This window comes from Drosophila biarmipes, chromosome 2R, assembly GCF_025231255.1.
Source record: "Drosophila biarmipes strain raj3 chromosome 2R, RU_DBia_V1.1, whole genome shotgun sequence".
NCBI lineage: Eukaryota > Metazoa > Arthropoda > Insecta > Diptera > Drosophilidae > Drosophila > Drosophila biarmipes.
Window position 1 is genome coordinate 18712353 of NC_066615.1, and position 14057 is coordinate 18726409.

The following is a 14057-nucleotide window of genomic DNA, read 5'->3' on the forward strand; positions in this document are numbered from 1 at the left end:
CGAGGTGGCGATGCGGGGAGCGACATAAAAGTGGCTCGCCAAATTTATGCAGAAATGCGAGACACAACAAGCGCACAACACAATGTTGTTGGCCCGATGAGCAAACCGCATTAAAGCCGGGTCGGACACTCCTCCCACGACTCCATGAGCCGCACAGGCTCCGGGCCTTAGCCTCAAATCCAGCTTAAAGTCGGACAGCCACGGCGACGGTTATTAATAGACTGTGGCCCGAAAGTTGCACAGCGATCTTGCGATGGTTTAGATGTTTTGGATGATTTTTCGCAGAGTGGGCCTGACATTTTGTAATTGTGAATTCCATTAGTTAGAAATTATGGCCGCCAGCGCGGCTAATTGATTCACTTTGTGGCAGTGCGTAGTGCGACTGCAACTGAAATTGCAACTTTGGATGGGGGGTTTTCTCCTCGGGTTCCGGCTGGCGGATCTCCACGAAAGGTTAACGTGTCGCAGCTCTGAATTATGACCTCGTCGGCATTGCGGCTGCTACATTAATGAGTTTCCACTTCTGTGGCAGGCGCGTCAAATGTCGCTCTGCAAGAGCCACACTCGCAAAAACATGCAGGATCATTAGTCAATCAAGACATCAATTCTTTGAAGAAAGTATCTCATTTAAGCTATTGGTTAGGTCTAGCATGAAAAAGAGAGTTCATTAACCAATTACATTGAAAGAGGAAAGAAGGTAATACTTAATATACAATACGCAATGTTATGAGAAACAATGGTAAGTTACTAACATTTTACTCATATTCTAAAAAATACTTAAAGGTAACCCCATTTAAAATATAACAAAAACATACTCAGTTCCGTTGTAAATGTTAATAAAGGACAGTATACTTGATTCTCCACTGTCATGAAATAAAAATACTGCTTATTTTATAGTGTGGTTTTTATTAAATTTAAATATGCAGATATTTATTTTTATTATTATATATTTTTACTAATGTGCTTTAATTAGGAAGTGCGTTGTGTAAGGTTACACAAAAGTATTTCAAATATATGTATTTATTTTTCTTACCCCACTTTTGGGATTTCAGGACTTATACTTGAAACGCCTTGCACATATTTCTCCAAGTGCACACTTGCAGTTTTACCTGATTCCGCGGGATTTAAACCAACTCACCGTCTGGGGAGCCACAAAGAATCAATTTATTAACACGTTGCCCGAGAGCCTTGCCGTTTGGCAAGTGGAACTGGAAATTGGAACTGGGCGGGCCAAGGCAAATGCCAAAATGCAACTTCTGCCGCAGAGTTGTATGGCTGCCGCTGCTGCCGAGTTGCGAAATTGCTGGAAATTATTATTGAATTCTTTTTGTCTTACCGTTTCCAGTTTGCTATTTGCCATAAATGTTAGCCGCTTCTCAAAGGCCCAGGCACAGGCCCAGGCCCAGGCCCAGAGGTGCCCACCCACTGTAACAGAGTTCCAGCGCCGCAGATCTCTAGGAATTTGCATGGAAGTCAGGTGGAGCAGTCAGCCGTTACCATTTCTGCACCTTTCGCTTGCCGCAAATTGTGACAAATTTTATTAGCTGCTGCACCTCCGAGGCAGAGCCCACGCGGCTCACATGTGTTCATGATGCTATCTGCATTGTAAACATGACAGTTTACCACACTTGCTACACACTTCTGAATGGCCATTTGAAATGCAAATCTGCGGTTCAATAAACCCAAAACTCGACCTGCTACTTTCTACTGACCCCAAAAAATGAACAGAATAGCATCTGGCATTGCATAATGTCTTTGTCTGCCGATCCAAGGTGGAGAAATGTCTGGGGCTTGTCTTCTAACAGATTGCTATAAAATGCGCAGAATCTTTTCCACTCGCTTAGTATTAGCATAAATCATGCTCGCATTGGTAAGTGGCGCGTATCTCATGAATAGCCGAGTGACTCCACTTTAAGTTCTTCTTTTTTCTTGGGACTTCCAGCTATTGATCTTGGCCTGCTGCCAACTGTGGAGTTGGCCCGCTGAGAGTGCCGCCATTAATGGACCAGTGCCAATCCTCAAATCTTTGGCCAAGCAACTCAGCTCGGGCACCTACTTATTTATGTACGAGAGCGCCGATGGCAGCTACCGCGAGGAGCTGGGCCTTGTGGACTCCGATGCGATTCCTCCTGCCGATGGCGGCCTGAAGGTTTCCGGTGTTTATGGCTATATCGACGGCAGGGGTCAGGAGCTGCAGGTCAGGTATAAGGCGAACCAGAATGGCTTTCTGCCACATGTTAAGTACGTTTCCGAGGGGAGGGCCATAAACAAATCGCCATAGAGCCATTATCTTTGATGGGCACACATTCTTGAAAATGTTAGCCAGACAATTACCAAAGCACAAAGCCGATCCAGGCGATCGAATAGCCAGCTTTGGGCCACAAGGAGCGGCACACGGTAAAAAGTTATATAACTATTATATTACCGATTTAATCGATATACCGCTCAAAAATCTTAAAAGGGGGATTAATATCAGACATTCCATATCTTGACGCTGCATCATAAGTTCAGGTTCTATATAAGACTTTATCAAGATATTATAAAGTTATACACAAATTTTTAGAAACTAGTTTAAGACAAGAATAATATATTATAATTTTAACAATTACTTTTACACTTTTAATAAATATACATATTGTTTGAAATATTTTAAAATTTGCATTTACAAGATACATTTTATCTCTTTTTTTCTGTGTCTGGTCCAGCAGCTGTATCTGAAACCGCTTGCTCATCGCTGGGATATTTAATTTGCGCCAGATTCGAAATTAGTTAAGCTGTCAAAGTTATAGATTGTGGCAGCGCCGCAGATTGCCCTTTGCCGAATCCCAGCCAAATGTCGTTCGGTGCAGCGAAATGAATTTGTATTTATCACCCCATGAAATGAACGGCGAAAAACAGAGATCGTTGAGATCTAGCCCCGGAACTACCGATGATTGAATTAATAGCGCCGCCATGTAAATGAATCTGCTGATGCACCCCATTGAGATTCTGAATCGAGCCATTTGTCAGCCAAAGATGTTCGATCGATAGTTATAGATAAAGATGGATAGATAGATATACGTACGAATGCCCTGGGCTAGGGGCTACACCCCAGTGCAGATCATAATATAAATTGCATCGAAGCTGACATTTTACACATTTCTGGGATTGGTGTGGATGTGGCGGTGCAAGGTGTGAGGTGCGACTGATTAATCGCGACACCTGGCGAGTGGGTGAAGCCGTGCGAGTTATGCAGTTGCAGAGGCCGTTAATGTAGCCGCCGATGGGTGTCATCAATCGCCGGCGTCATCGTCCCGAACTGACTCAGATCGCTCCAGTATAGTGACACATATTCAAGGCCCTACTCTGATAACTGACCCGCCGGAGACCTTGACATTTAAGGCCCGCCGCATTTCGCAGTTTGCGGACGTAGCGTCCACATAAAACGGGATGCAAACATGTTTAGCATGTTTAAGCGAAAGAGCCGAAAGAGCTGGATGTGGTCGAAATACTGATGCAGGAGTGTGTGCCTATAAAAGCCAACTGGCCGATCCACTTTGAGTTCACACGCGCTTTAACTCTCGCTTTCTACGCTCCAAAAATCGCCAAAATGTGCAAAATCGTAAGTGGTCAAGCTGATGGATAGGGGACAAGCAAGGAAGATATGTGGTTATAAGGACTCTAAGGGATAAAATATCCTTGATAATAATTTATAAACAAAAAGTTGGGAGTGAAGAAAGATATAAAATATAAGATCTAATTCTTTATTTAAGTGCAGGAAGTGTAAAAATACATAAGATGTATACCTCAGTAAGAGTTTAATACCTAATTGGACTTCCCTGTTTTTTAAAAATACCAAGGTATATAGAGCTAATTTCCTGATCCCCAACAGCTCCCCCTTTTCGTCCTGGCCGTGGTGGTCGCCTGTTGTTATGGTCTTCCCGTGGAACCCGAACGCGAGCCCGTGGCAATCCTGAAATCCGAGATTAACAAGAAAGCTGATGGTGCCTACGACGCCGCATACGAAAGTGCAGATGGAACCTCTCGCAAGGAGGAGGCTACCGTGGTGGACAAAGACACTGAGGAGGAGGCTCTCGAGGTGAAGGGATCCTACAAGTACATTAACGACCTTGGCGAGGAGGTTGAGGTGTTCTACACGGCGGGAAAGAATGGATTCGTCCCATATGGCACCAGTATCAATCCTGAAATCACAGCTGTGGCCGAGGCAGCCAAGGATCTGCCCAAAGTGCAGAAGGTGGAGAAGGCTTAGGATGTTTTTTCTGGAAGAGATCTCTTAGATGGTAATTCAAAAGATTAAGGGAAGAAGCCAACGCGTTGTTGCTGGGCAAACAGAAATAAAAGTCAATGCGGATTGCGAAGAAATGATATTTCAATCTATCTAATTTGCATGTCTCGAACATTTTTTTTACCTACTCGCCGAAAATTGGGAGTTAGAGAAAAATATAATACAAAAAAAAAATTAAGCCTACAATTTTTTATAGAAGAGCTTTAAGAAATATGGTTTATATATATGGTTTATATCTAAAACATATTTTAATAAATATTTTTCCCTGAGCACATGGTACATACCCGGCTCGAAAGACCTTGACAACGGACCAAAACTTGGCACCTTACCAAAGTGCGCGACGTCATATGATTAAGCACACGTTTGGCCACTTTGCGGTACAGTGGGCCCTGGGGCTACGAATGAGACACCTGCTTCCATACATCATTACACGCCTAAACATCGTCCATTAGCTTTGATCGAAGACACCTGGAATGAAGACCTAACGAACAGGAAGGCGTAAGAATGGAATTGGTCATTTAATGAGGCATAAATCATCTCGTGAATTTGCATATTTGATGGGTTTTCGGAGTTTTGGTATAGATTCGCCTCAAGTCAGACTCCATAGGCGTGGATCACGCCCTTCTCCAGAAGTATGAGAACTCCCAAAAAGAAGAAGTAGTAGGAAACCAGTAGGAAACCACAAGCTCGTCGCAGCTTGAAGTTTGTGGTCATGGCGGAGAGCATGGAGAAGCCCATGCCGACCTCCAAGAAGATGCACACCGTCTCCCCAAAGCCACCCTCCGTAGGCTGTTGGCAGGCACTATGTCTCAAAAATAAATCAATGTTGTTTCTTACTTACATTAATATTACTGGGTGCATTTACAAAGGACTGCACCACCAGTGGTAGGGCCAGGAACACAAAGGATCCTGAAAAGACACACATAAGCTGCATCCTTGCTGTGATATTCGCTTTGTTACAGTACCAAATACTGGTGCTGAAAAGGTGGCCGTCAATGCCATCCGAGGCCATCCCTGATGGGCCAGCGAGAGATTGGTCACCAAGTCGTTGCTACTTATGGCCCAGCAGACGGCCGTGGCCAGGGAAAAATCCTGGCTCACTTTCATTATGGTTGCCAACGTGAAAAACATGGCATTTACCTCGGAGGTCAGGCAGAAGATCAGAAAGACGGTGGCCAGAAAACCCATACTAGAGGTGAACTGTAGATTTAGGAAGTATTTTGTAAAATTAGAGATAAAAGGGTTCGAGAAGTACATATTTCAGATTTAACTTCCGCCCGTAGAACACTTTTTAACTAATTATTTGTGTACGTGCCAAAATCCGAGCTAGAAATACCAGAAACTTACCCTGAAAAATCTGGGTGGGGTGTCGGTGCGCGTGAGAAAAAATATCAAGATGGCAACGGGTGTCATAATAATGAGGATGAGAATATAGGCGGCAATGCCCGCAATGGTGTATCCCCGAACTGGAAAATAAGATCGTGAGGTTGGTCACCCACGCACCTCAAGATAATCTCACCTATTATGTAGGCTATGTAGGTGGGGACGAGCATCACCTGTATGTTGAAGAGCAGCTTGGACCAGCCGTAAAGGGGTTTCTCCATATCAACCACTGGGATGAGAAACCGCAATATCATATCGATGGGTTGCTTGAGGATTAGGTAAACCTTCACCAGGACGGTGCCCCGTCGGAAGCGATCCATGTCGAACTCGGCTACGGTGTTCCAGAATTGCCGGAAAAGATGCTTATTACGACCACCCTGGACGTCTGAACGATCGATTACTTGGCGCTTCAGAGGCAACTCCGTCTGGGGCTTCAGTTCCTCCAGTTGCAACGCCTCTGCCACATCCATTTCTCTTTTCTCCAGCTCTGGTGAAGATGTACCCATGTCAAAAAGAATTACTATGTAATAGGTAGAGGGCTTACTTCGAATGCGGGCCATCAGCAAGTGCTGATCAATGATGGCCACCATAACGTAGCCCACGAAGATAAAGGCGGCGGGTAAGGCCAAAGTCCAGGTTATGCCATTGGGACGCTTGTGGATGTAGTCCATGTATACGACATTCAGGAAGAGGAAACCAAAGTCCCGGATATAATAGTTGGGCTCCATATTGAAGGGCCTGGTCAGGATCACCACTCCGGCGACGAAGATGTGCAGGAACATGGCCTGCGACATGCATGACAGGAAGGTGTACTTGGTGCTCTGCATTCTCGAGGCAATTGCCGTGAATAGATCCGGGGAGCCATTCGCAATGGCCAGAACCGTAACCCCCGCCGTGCTCTCGTTCATCCGCAATGAATCTGCTATCACCTTCAGAATGGGACAAAAACTAAATCTTTCACGTTATTTCCAAGCCTTTTAGGTATTAAAATGGTACTTGCTATTTATTTATGGTCATCTGCATCATCCAGAACACATAAATGACCATCAGAAGCATTCCCAGCACACTCCAGAAGGAATTGAAGCCACTTCGGACGTCCACATTGCAGAAATGCCAGCCCAGATAGTTGATAAAATTCATGTTGGTCGTACAATCCAATGTGTTAAGCACAAAATGGCATCGCCGAGTCTCCGGCAAATCGTGGACCTTTCTGCATAATGTCTCAGTATGCATTTTAAGATCCGTTCTCAATTTTTATAAAATTGCCACTTCAGAGGTGATTGAGAAACCTAGGCTTCCTTATAATATCAAATATTTAACGTTCAAAGTGCCATTGCCATGATATAAAAACTTTGCTCGAGAATACAAATTAGAACCGGTCTTTTAAAGGTAACAATTATTATAATTTTTAGAAAATTTACTCGATTTAAATTAAGAAAATATGACCCATATTTATGGTTTTAAAGGAATATTTATACAAAAGTCTGAAAATCATTGCTTGAAATTTAAAAGACCTCGTTAAGTCTAAAAAACGTAATTATATTTTTGTTTTAATAACAAAAACAGAAACATATAAGTGCTTTTTAAAATGAGAATTTAAGAATCTATTTTTAGTCTTTACGAGTAAGTATTATACGGGCCAGTTTATTCAGATCTATAAAAATGTTTTTTGTTAAGACAAAGCCTTGCTTAGGAGCAGTATAAGTTGTTTACGAAATGTTTTTTGTCTTGCCGGATTACTAATCAACAAAATATCTTAATTTGCTTTGTTTCCATTATGCCTCTACCGCTTGATTATACCAATCGTTAATCTTTTTCCATATTCTCCAATAAAGCTTTAAGCCATCAGCGTCAGTCCCAACAATTTGTGGTCGGTGAGATAAGTTCTCGTTGTCACAGCATTCTGCTTAAATTAGCACTAACCATAGCGAAATTTATGATAAGTATTTATATGCAGCACGGAATCCGCATTTCACATGCAGCTGCCGTCGCTCCAGTTCAATTTCAATCAAGAACGATGCGGACTTGAGATAGGGAATCGTTTTATTGCTAGCCAGTTAAATTAGATCGCACTTGGTTTTAAATTAAACAATACTTAGGTAGTCTAGAGTCTAGGAGAGCTTAGGCAGTCTTGGTCTCCACCTTCTTCTCGATCGCGGCCTCGCCGGCGGCCTTGATCTCGGCTTCTGGCGCGGCATCGAGCACCACCTGGACGGGCACCACCTGGGACTCGGCGGGCACGGGCAGGGACTTCTCTACCACAACCGATTCCTTGGCCACCACAGGCTCCTCCTTCTCCTTCTCGACGGCAGCGACCTCCTTCTCCACAGCAACTGCCTTCTTCTCCAGTTCCTGGGAGCGGGCCCTGCGGAACTTCAGCTCGTCCTCCTCGGAAACCTTGGGCAGATCGGCAGCAGCCTTGGCCAAGGCGGTGATTTCCTTAGGGATGATGGTGCCAATGGGAACAAATCCGTTCTTTCCGGCTGTGTAGTGAACCTCCACGGTGTCACCGTTGGCGTCGATATAGCTGTACATGCCGGAGACCTCCAAGGCCTCGTCCTCGGTGCCGGCGTTCTTGATCACTCCCTGCTCCCGGCGCACGGACTGGTCGCCTCCCTCGTAGCTGAAGTGAAAGGATCCATCGGGCTGCTTGTCCGTCTCGAACTTTAGCACGGGGATGATCTCCCGCTTCTCGGTTGTGCTGCTGACCTCCACCTGGCCAATACTGGCGGCCAGAGAACCACTGGCCAGGGCCAACAGGCAGATGGCAATCTTGAACATATTGGGTGAGTTGGAAGTTATGCGGGAGTTGGAAGTGGGGAGAGTAGAGAGTGCTTGGGTGCTTTCTAGGCGGGAACCGACGGACGACTTGGCTTGCCACATCCGACGTCCACTTTATATACCGGCGTTTAATGTGCGCAGCAGCCGCGAATTAGCATCTTTTGAGTCCCATTACGCCATAACCCAAAAAGCACAAAAATATACCCAAAACAAAACGGAAAAAACGCACAAAAGAAATTCTATGGAAGCGAGCAGAATGTGATTTAATAAAACACTCACAGCCAAGAGACAAGATTTGCATATTTATGATTCAGCGACTTGCTACAACGTAAGACATCGAAGAGAGGTCAAGTGATTAAGCCAACGATGATGGTGGGCACTGTAATGAGATCGGCTTCTTTCGGTTCCAGCAATCGCAGAAATTCCCGCCCAGACTGGTTGATCATCATCCGATCGGAGAACACGTCATAAACTTGTTTCGCACTCGAACGCTTCGGGCCAATCCATCACTTAAAGTGGCCAAAAAAACCTGAGCCTCAGTAGTAACTGATTGATTGGCAATGTTTAGGAAACTGCACTCGATTAGCATAGTGTTCCACACGCTCGGCCAGACAAAGGGGCATAAATTAAGATACATTTGATGTGCGCTTAAAACGACTCCGTATCGGATTCGAATCGCACGCGATCCATCAGTCATCAGTCATCACACGGGAAACTACTTGGCCACCCCGAGTGTGTTGAAAAACGGCATCTAGGAGTGAGTAAGCCCATCGCAATGGCCCGCAAATTGTATGTCAAATGTGAAAAATGCACTAAGCCAGGCCAGCCAGCCAGGCAAATAACTCTTCCTCTCAGCCAACTGCTGAACTGCAATTTGAAAAGCAGCGCGAAGGCCAAAGCAAAACGCGGGCAACCGCGAAATTGGCCAAGTAACATGGAAAACGTACGAAAGGGAAAACCAAGCAGGGCAGCGCGCGGGGGGAGTTGGCCAAAATCTCGGGCGATGTTCATCATGTTCGTGATCATCTCCGCGGCGCTGGAGCTGGCTGGATTTTGGCAGCAGTTATTGCTGTAATTTTTATGAATTGCAACTGACATTTCCTACACGCTGGAAAAGTTTAAAGTTTAAGCCGAGAGAAAAATGGCCCGAGCCGGCCGGCAAAATGAAGCGGTAAATGGGAGCGGGTTCGGGTAACTGGTGCAGCAGGGAGTGGTCACCTGGACCTGGTCAGCGAAATTGGCCCAAAAGGGCAGGCTCACCAGGCTCACCTGGGTGAAAACAAAGACAACTAATGCTCTTTAACGATGCATTGAAATGGACAAGCTGGCTACGCCCCAACCCGAGGCCCATTGAAATGCCAGTCGGCAGAAAGATGCCATCGCGGACCCATTGGCAGGCATGTGGCCAAATGGCCAATTCGTCAAATCGAAACCAATTGCAACATCTGTAATCTTTTAATTAATATTTGACTTAACGAATTATTGCATCCAGTCGAGCATCCAGCGGGGGCACTAATCAAATGAAGTTCGCATTGCTAATTCACATAAATTACACCGCTGTAAGCTATGAGCTGTGAGCTGTAAGCTGCATAAGGTATATGGCATACGGCATACGCGGCGTATGCGCAACGCCCATTTGCATTTGAAACTCGTTGCGCATACGCTACGTGGTGCACTGGCAGAGCGAGGGCAGCGGCATCGGCAGTGGCGGCTCTTCCGATTCTGCTGCTGTCAGGCAGACAAACAGTGTTTGTTTCGCAGCCCGATCCCCTGCCCTTGCAGCCGCCGAATCTGGGCTGGTGCACTGCATCTGGCTGCGGATGCTGGCACTGCTGCTTCTGCCTCGGCCGCTGCTCTGCTCCCAGCTGCAGTGAATGCGATTTCGGTATAAAAACGTTTGTGGCAACTGCAGCCAAGTCAAAGCACTTTTGACGAGCCTCCCAGCGCAGTAACCGATTTCAAGTCGCGAATCCGAAGTGAGTTTGAGTTCTAGTTGTGGAATCCTCAAGGATACAGGATCACACAAGACAAAGCAAAAACTTAGAAGATATATATATATAAATATCATAAATACCTGTAAAGCTGATCCTGCTTTGGGGATGTTCATATAACCTAAAAGGCTTTACTGACTTCTGGAAAACCCATAAGACTTCCCAGGATATTCAGCCTCTTTTATGGATATTTTTCCCACGACCTTCATCATCATAGCCATCATCATTTCGCAGAACTTTCAAATCGCAAAAAGCCAATCGGAGTATATCAGATACTAATTGCCAAGCAACGAGTTTGACATTCAAAGACAACGCCGCCGGCAACTCAATCGGGCACTTTACACTGCACACTGCACACTGAACACCAAACACCGCACCTCATCTGCGGTACTCAGTTATGACTCTATCTAACCATCCCGCCCCCGTGCGGTGCGCTGTCTTCTTTTTAACCCACTAAAGGTCATGACGCTCACCCACGCCTCCTTCGCAGCCGTCGTTTTGGCCCTCTGCTGCCTCAGTTTCATTCAGGCCCAGCCACAGCGTGGACTGCCCCCTCCACGGGGCAACTCCTTCGACGCGAATGCAGTGATCCTCAAGCAGAACTTCGACCTGAATCCCGATGGCTCCTATCAGTACAAGTGAGTGGGGACGGTGGGATCCTCTTTATAGACTCTTAAAATATAAAGAATATGGATAGAAAATACTATACTATAAATGTTCTTAAAGGGAGCTCTTACTTTGTGTCATACGACAAACTATCTTTTAGTTGCATCAGTACAAGAAAGTAGGGATAGTGATATCCTCTTTATAGAGCGTAGAAGTATTTTAAATATGGATAGAAACATACTATCCTAAAAATAATTTCAAAGGGAGGTTTTACTTTGTGTCTTAAGACAATGAATGTCTCTTATAGAATTGTTTTTTTTTAGAAATAAGATTAGGTAATAAGCGTTAAAATAAAAACGGGGTGAGTAACATCACAATTTAGAAAACCATCCACACTTTTTATTAAAAGAAATGTACGTTTTTTTTATTTGATTCAATTAAATTTTTATACTTATTGTCGGCATTAAAAATAATCAAAAAGTATTTATTTTTGGACTCTACAATGCGTTTTTATATTTGTTGTAAGCCCCTTCTTTAATAGGTCAAATGTAATAGGTTTTCTTTGTCGAATTTAACGTAGAACAACTCTATCTATTTAAATCATATCACTTTCTAATAATCTTCTACTTTTAATGCTGATTCCTGCATATTATTAAAACCTTTCAGCTACGAGACCAGCAATGGCATCCGAGCGGATGAGGCCGGCTACTTGAAGAACCCGGGCAGTCAGATTGAGGCTCAGGTGAGTTTGCTTTTGGGCATGCTTTTCACTATCGTGGCATACTTTGAGGGGTGGCTCAACTTCTTGACTTCTCCGCTTACCAGGTGATGCAGGGATCCTACTCGTACACCGGACCCGATGGCGTGGTCTACACCATCACCTACATCGCTGATGAGAACGGATACCGCGCCGAGGGTGCCCACATACCCACCCCGCCCCCAGTTCGCGCCGCCGCTGCCCCCGGACGGTTCTTCAAGTAATCCGCATCGTCATAAATTCGTGTTCTAATTCTTCATCGTTATGCTCCAGTTGGCAATCAAAGCGTTGCGGGTCAGTGACCAAGTGTGAACCAGAAACAGACAGGAGAGATAGAGCAGCTGCTCGTTGGTGATCCATCATCCCACCCGTAAAATCATTTCCGTTTAACACCCCTCGTCCCGAAAACACCCCTTCCCCACGTGCTTCATCTGTGCATTTCTACCGCCACTTCAGTCTGTCTAATCTACACTCTACATTCAACTTAGTGCTTAACGAACAGTGTGTGAGATAAACATTTGTAAGATACATAAAACCGATTGTTAAATGTCGTACGGCAACGCATGCTCAGCAATAAAACAAAAATTGCACAAAAATCCATCCGATGCGTTGTGGTCAAACCCTTTACGAGAAGGATTTCAGCATGGTTATGTAGGACATTGCTGTGCGGACAATCTGTAAATGATAGGTTAGGGAGATTAGGAACAGATTGGTTAAGGCTCTAAAACTATATCTAAGGAGCATATTAGTAGTTTTCTACAGGATTTAGTAATAAAGGGTTGTGCTATAAATGATATAGGGGTCCTCTTTTTAAAGATCAAATCATTTCGCTATAATAACCCACCGATGAGAATGCCTCCATGTTGGCCTCGAAAAAGTACCCTGTGATGCGGAAACCCCGGTGAGCACGCATCATGCTGATCAGCAGGGATCTACAAATCGAGGCGGAGGCTCCTCCGGCTCCCAAGTTCTCGTGCCAGGGGCTGTCGTAGATGGCCCACTCGAAGCTGGCACTCTCCGTCTTCAGATTCTCCCCGCAATAGCAATAGATATAGGCCTGTATAATGATGGTGGCTATAAAGGAGGCGTAGTACACGCCCTCGGTCTGGGCAAAAGTAATGGTAAATAGGTATCCCAGCATGCAGAGTTGCAGGGAGGAGATGAAGAACTGGGCGCAGATGATGGGTTGGTAGCAGAGATTCAGATCGTTGCACATGTCCAAGCTGGTCTGATACAGCGCAAAGACCTTGTTGAGAGTGGCCTGTGATTCCTGGAGACTTCCGCCCTTGAACCTAACCACCTTGTACTGGGCGATCTTGAAGAAGGCGCACAGGTTGCTGGTGAAGGAGCAGAATATGGTGTCCAGGCTAACAGCCGGCAAAACCACAGCCGTCGAAGAAAAAGTACTCCAAATAAAACTCGGAGCATAGTAACTGATGATGTGAATGTCCCAGGGAAAACTGTGAAAATACAAATTATTATGTTATTATAAAGATAGCATAGATATATTATTTTGTTAGCCTACAGGCAGGGAAAAGGCAGCTCTGGTTCAGCATGACCTGATAGCCAATAGCTGAAACTCATTCTCACGAAAGGCAGCACACTATTCAGGGCCCAGGCGAGAAAAAAACAGGTCCTGAAGAGGGTGCACATACGTTGATCCTGCTTGTTTGCTACGTTGAGGATCTCGGCATACTCCTCCCCCTGCTTCGCCTCTATAAAATAATATGTAAGCAAAGATGAAATAATAATAGTAGGTATTACAGCTCACCATTGGCCATCAGCAAGCGAAATTTATCAATCAGCCGCTTGAAATCCCGACGCAAGTACAATATCATGCTGAACTTGAAAAGTCCTAGGATGGTGATTAATAGAGCCACCATGGCATCTGCCAGCAGCATGACGTGCTTCAAATTATGAAGTACAGCTGCCAGGATAAAGGGAAAAATGGAGGCTATGGCCAAGACGTTGACTGCCCTATAAGGCCGCTTCCACATTTCTCGGTCCGCACTAAAGAGATCAAACCCTAGCAAGGCGATTGTGCTCTTCTGTACTTGCAGGAAGCTATCCATGTCGACAATGGTTAATTCGGCCTCACACTAAGGGAAGTCCCCTTGGACCAGGGGTTTTAAACCTTTCCACTAAGCAAGGACAAGGTTAGAAAGGATAAAAGTTTGTCTGTAATAACACAATCTGTGAATACCCTTGTGAAGTAATATAATACAAGACTTTTACCGAATGCTTGAGTCAATAC

The 14057-nt window shown here is 45.0% G+C and overlaps 6 protein-coding genes across 6 annotated transcripts; 3 read left to right on the forward strand and 3 right to left on the reverse strand.

The window, feature by feature from the left end:
- The first annotated feature begins 1858 nt into the window (after window positions 1–1858).
- On the forward strand, window positions 1859–2313 carry LOC108022082 (larval cuticle protein 1). The gene is given in 3 exon segments (XM_017090926.2): window positions 1859–1870; window positions 1943–2249; window positions 2252–2313. Coding segments are annotated over 3 exon segments (381 nt in total).
- A 1238-nt stretch (window positions 2314–3551) lies between these two features.
- Window positions 3552–4475, forward strand: LOC108022380 (endocuticle structural protein SgAbd-6). The gene is made up of 2 exons (XM_017091262.2): window positions 3552–3601; window positions 3872–4475. Exons 1-2 carry the CDS (start codon window positions 3590–3592, stop codon window positions 4247–4249), a joined length of 390 nt encoding a protein of 129 aa, XP_016946751.1. The 5' UTR covers window positions 3552–3589; the 3' UTR covers window positions 4250–4475.
- A 309-nt stretch (window positions 4476–4784) lies between these two features.
- Window positions 4785–6951, reverse strand: LOC108022311 (mitochondrial sodium/calcium exchanger protein). Its single transcript, XM_017091171.2, has 7 exons — window positions 6669–6951; window positions 6213–6616; window positions 5805–6155; window positions 5633–5751; window positions 5251–5485; window positions 5127–5194; window positions 4785–5074 (listed from the first exon to the last, which is right to left on the reverse strand). The coding sequence occupies exons 1-7, from the start codon at window positions 6899–6901 to the stop codon at window positions 4880–4882; spliced, it is 1605 nt and encodes a 534-aa protein (XP_016946660.1). The 5' UTR covers window positions 6902–6951; the 3' UTR covers window positions 4785–4879.
- Window positions 6952–7693: 742 nt separating this feature from the next.
- Window positions 7694–8524, reverse strand: LOC108022297 (uncharacterized). The gene has a single exon (XM_017091155.1). The coding sequence runs from the start codon at window positions 8447–8449 to the stop codon at window positions 7790–7792; it is 660 nt and encodes a 219-aa protein (XP_016946644.1). The 5' UTR covers window positions 8450–8524; the 3' UTR covers window positions 7694–7789.
- A 1853-nt stretch (window positions 8525–10377) lies between these two features.
- Window positions 10378–12403, forward strand: LOC108022198 (cuticle protein CP14.6). Its single transcript, XM_017091050.3, has 4 exons — window positions 10378–10425; window positions 10900–11078; window positions 11713–11788; window positions 11872–12403. Exons 2-4 carry the CDS (start codon window positions 10903–10905, stop codon window positions 12025–12027), a joined length of 408 nt encoding a protein of 135 aa, XP_016946539.1. The 5' UTR covers window positions 10378–10425; window positions 10900–10902; the 3' UTR covers window positions 12028–12403.
- LOC108022197 (odorant receptor 47a) lies at window positions 12242–13888 on the reverse strand. Its single transcript, XM_017091049.3, has 4 exons — window positions 13575–13888; window positions 13329–13518; window positions 12648–13263; window positions 12242–12478 (listed from the first exon to the last, which is right to left on the reverse strand). Exons 1-4 carry the CDS (start codon window positions 13873–13875, stop codon window positions 12428–12430), a joined length of 1158 nt encoding a protein of 385 aa, XP_016946538.1. The 5' UTR covers window positions 13876–13888; the 3' UTR covers window positions 12242–12427.
- Between the last annotated feature and the right edge of the window lie 169 nt (window positions 13889–14057).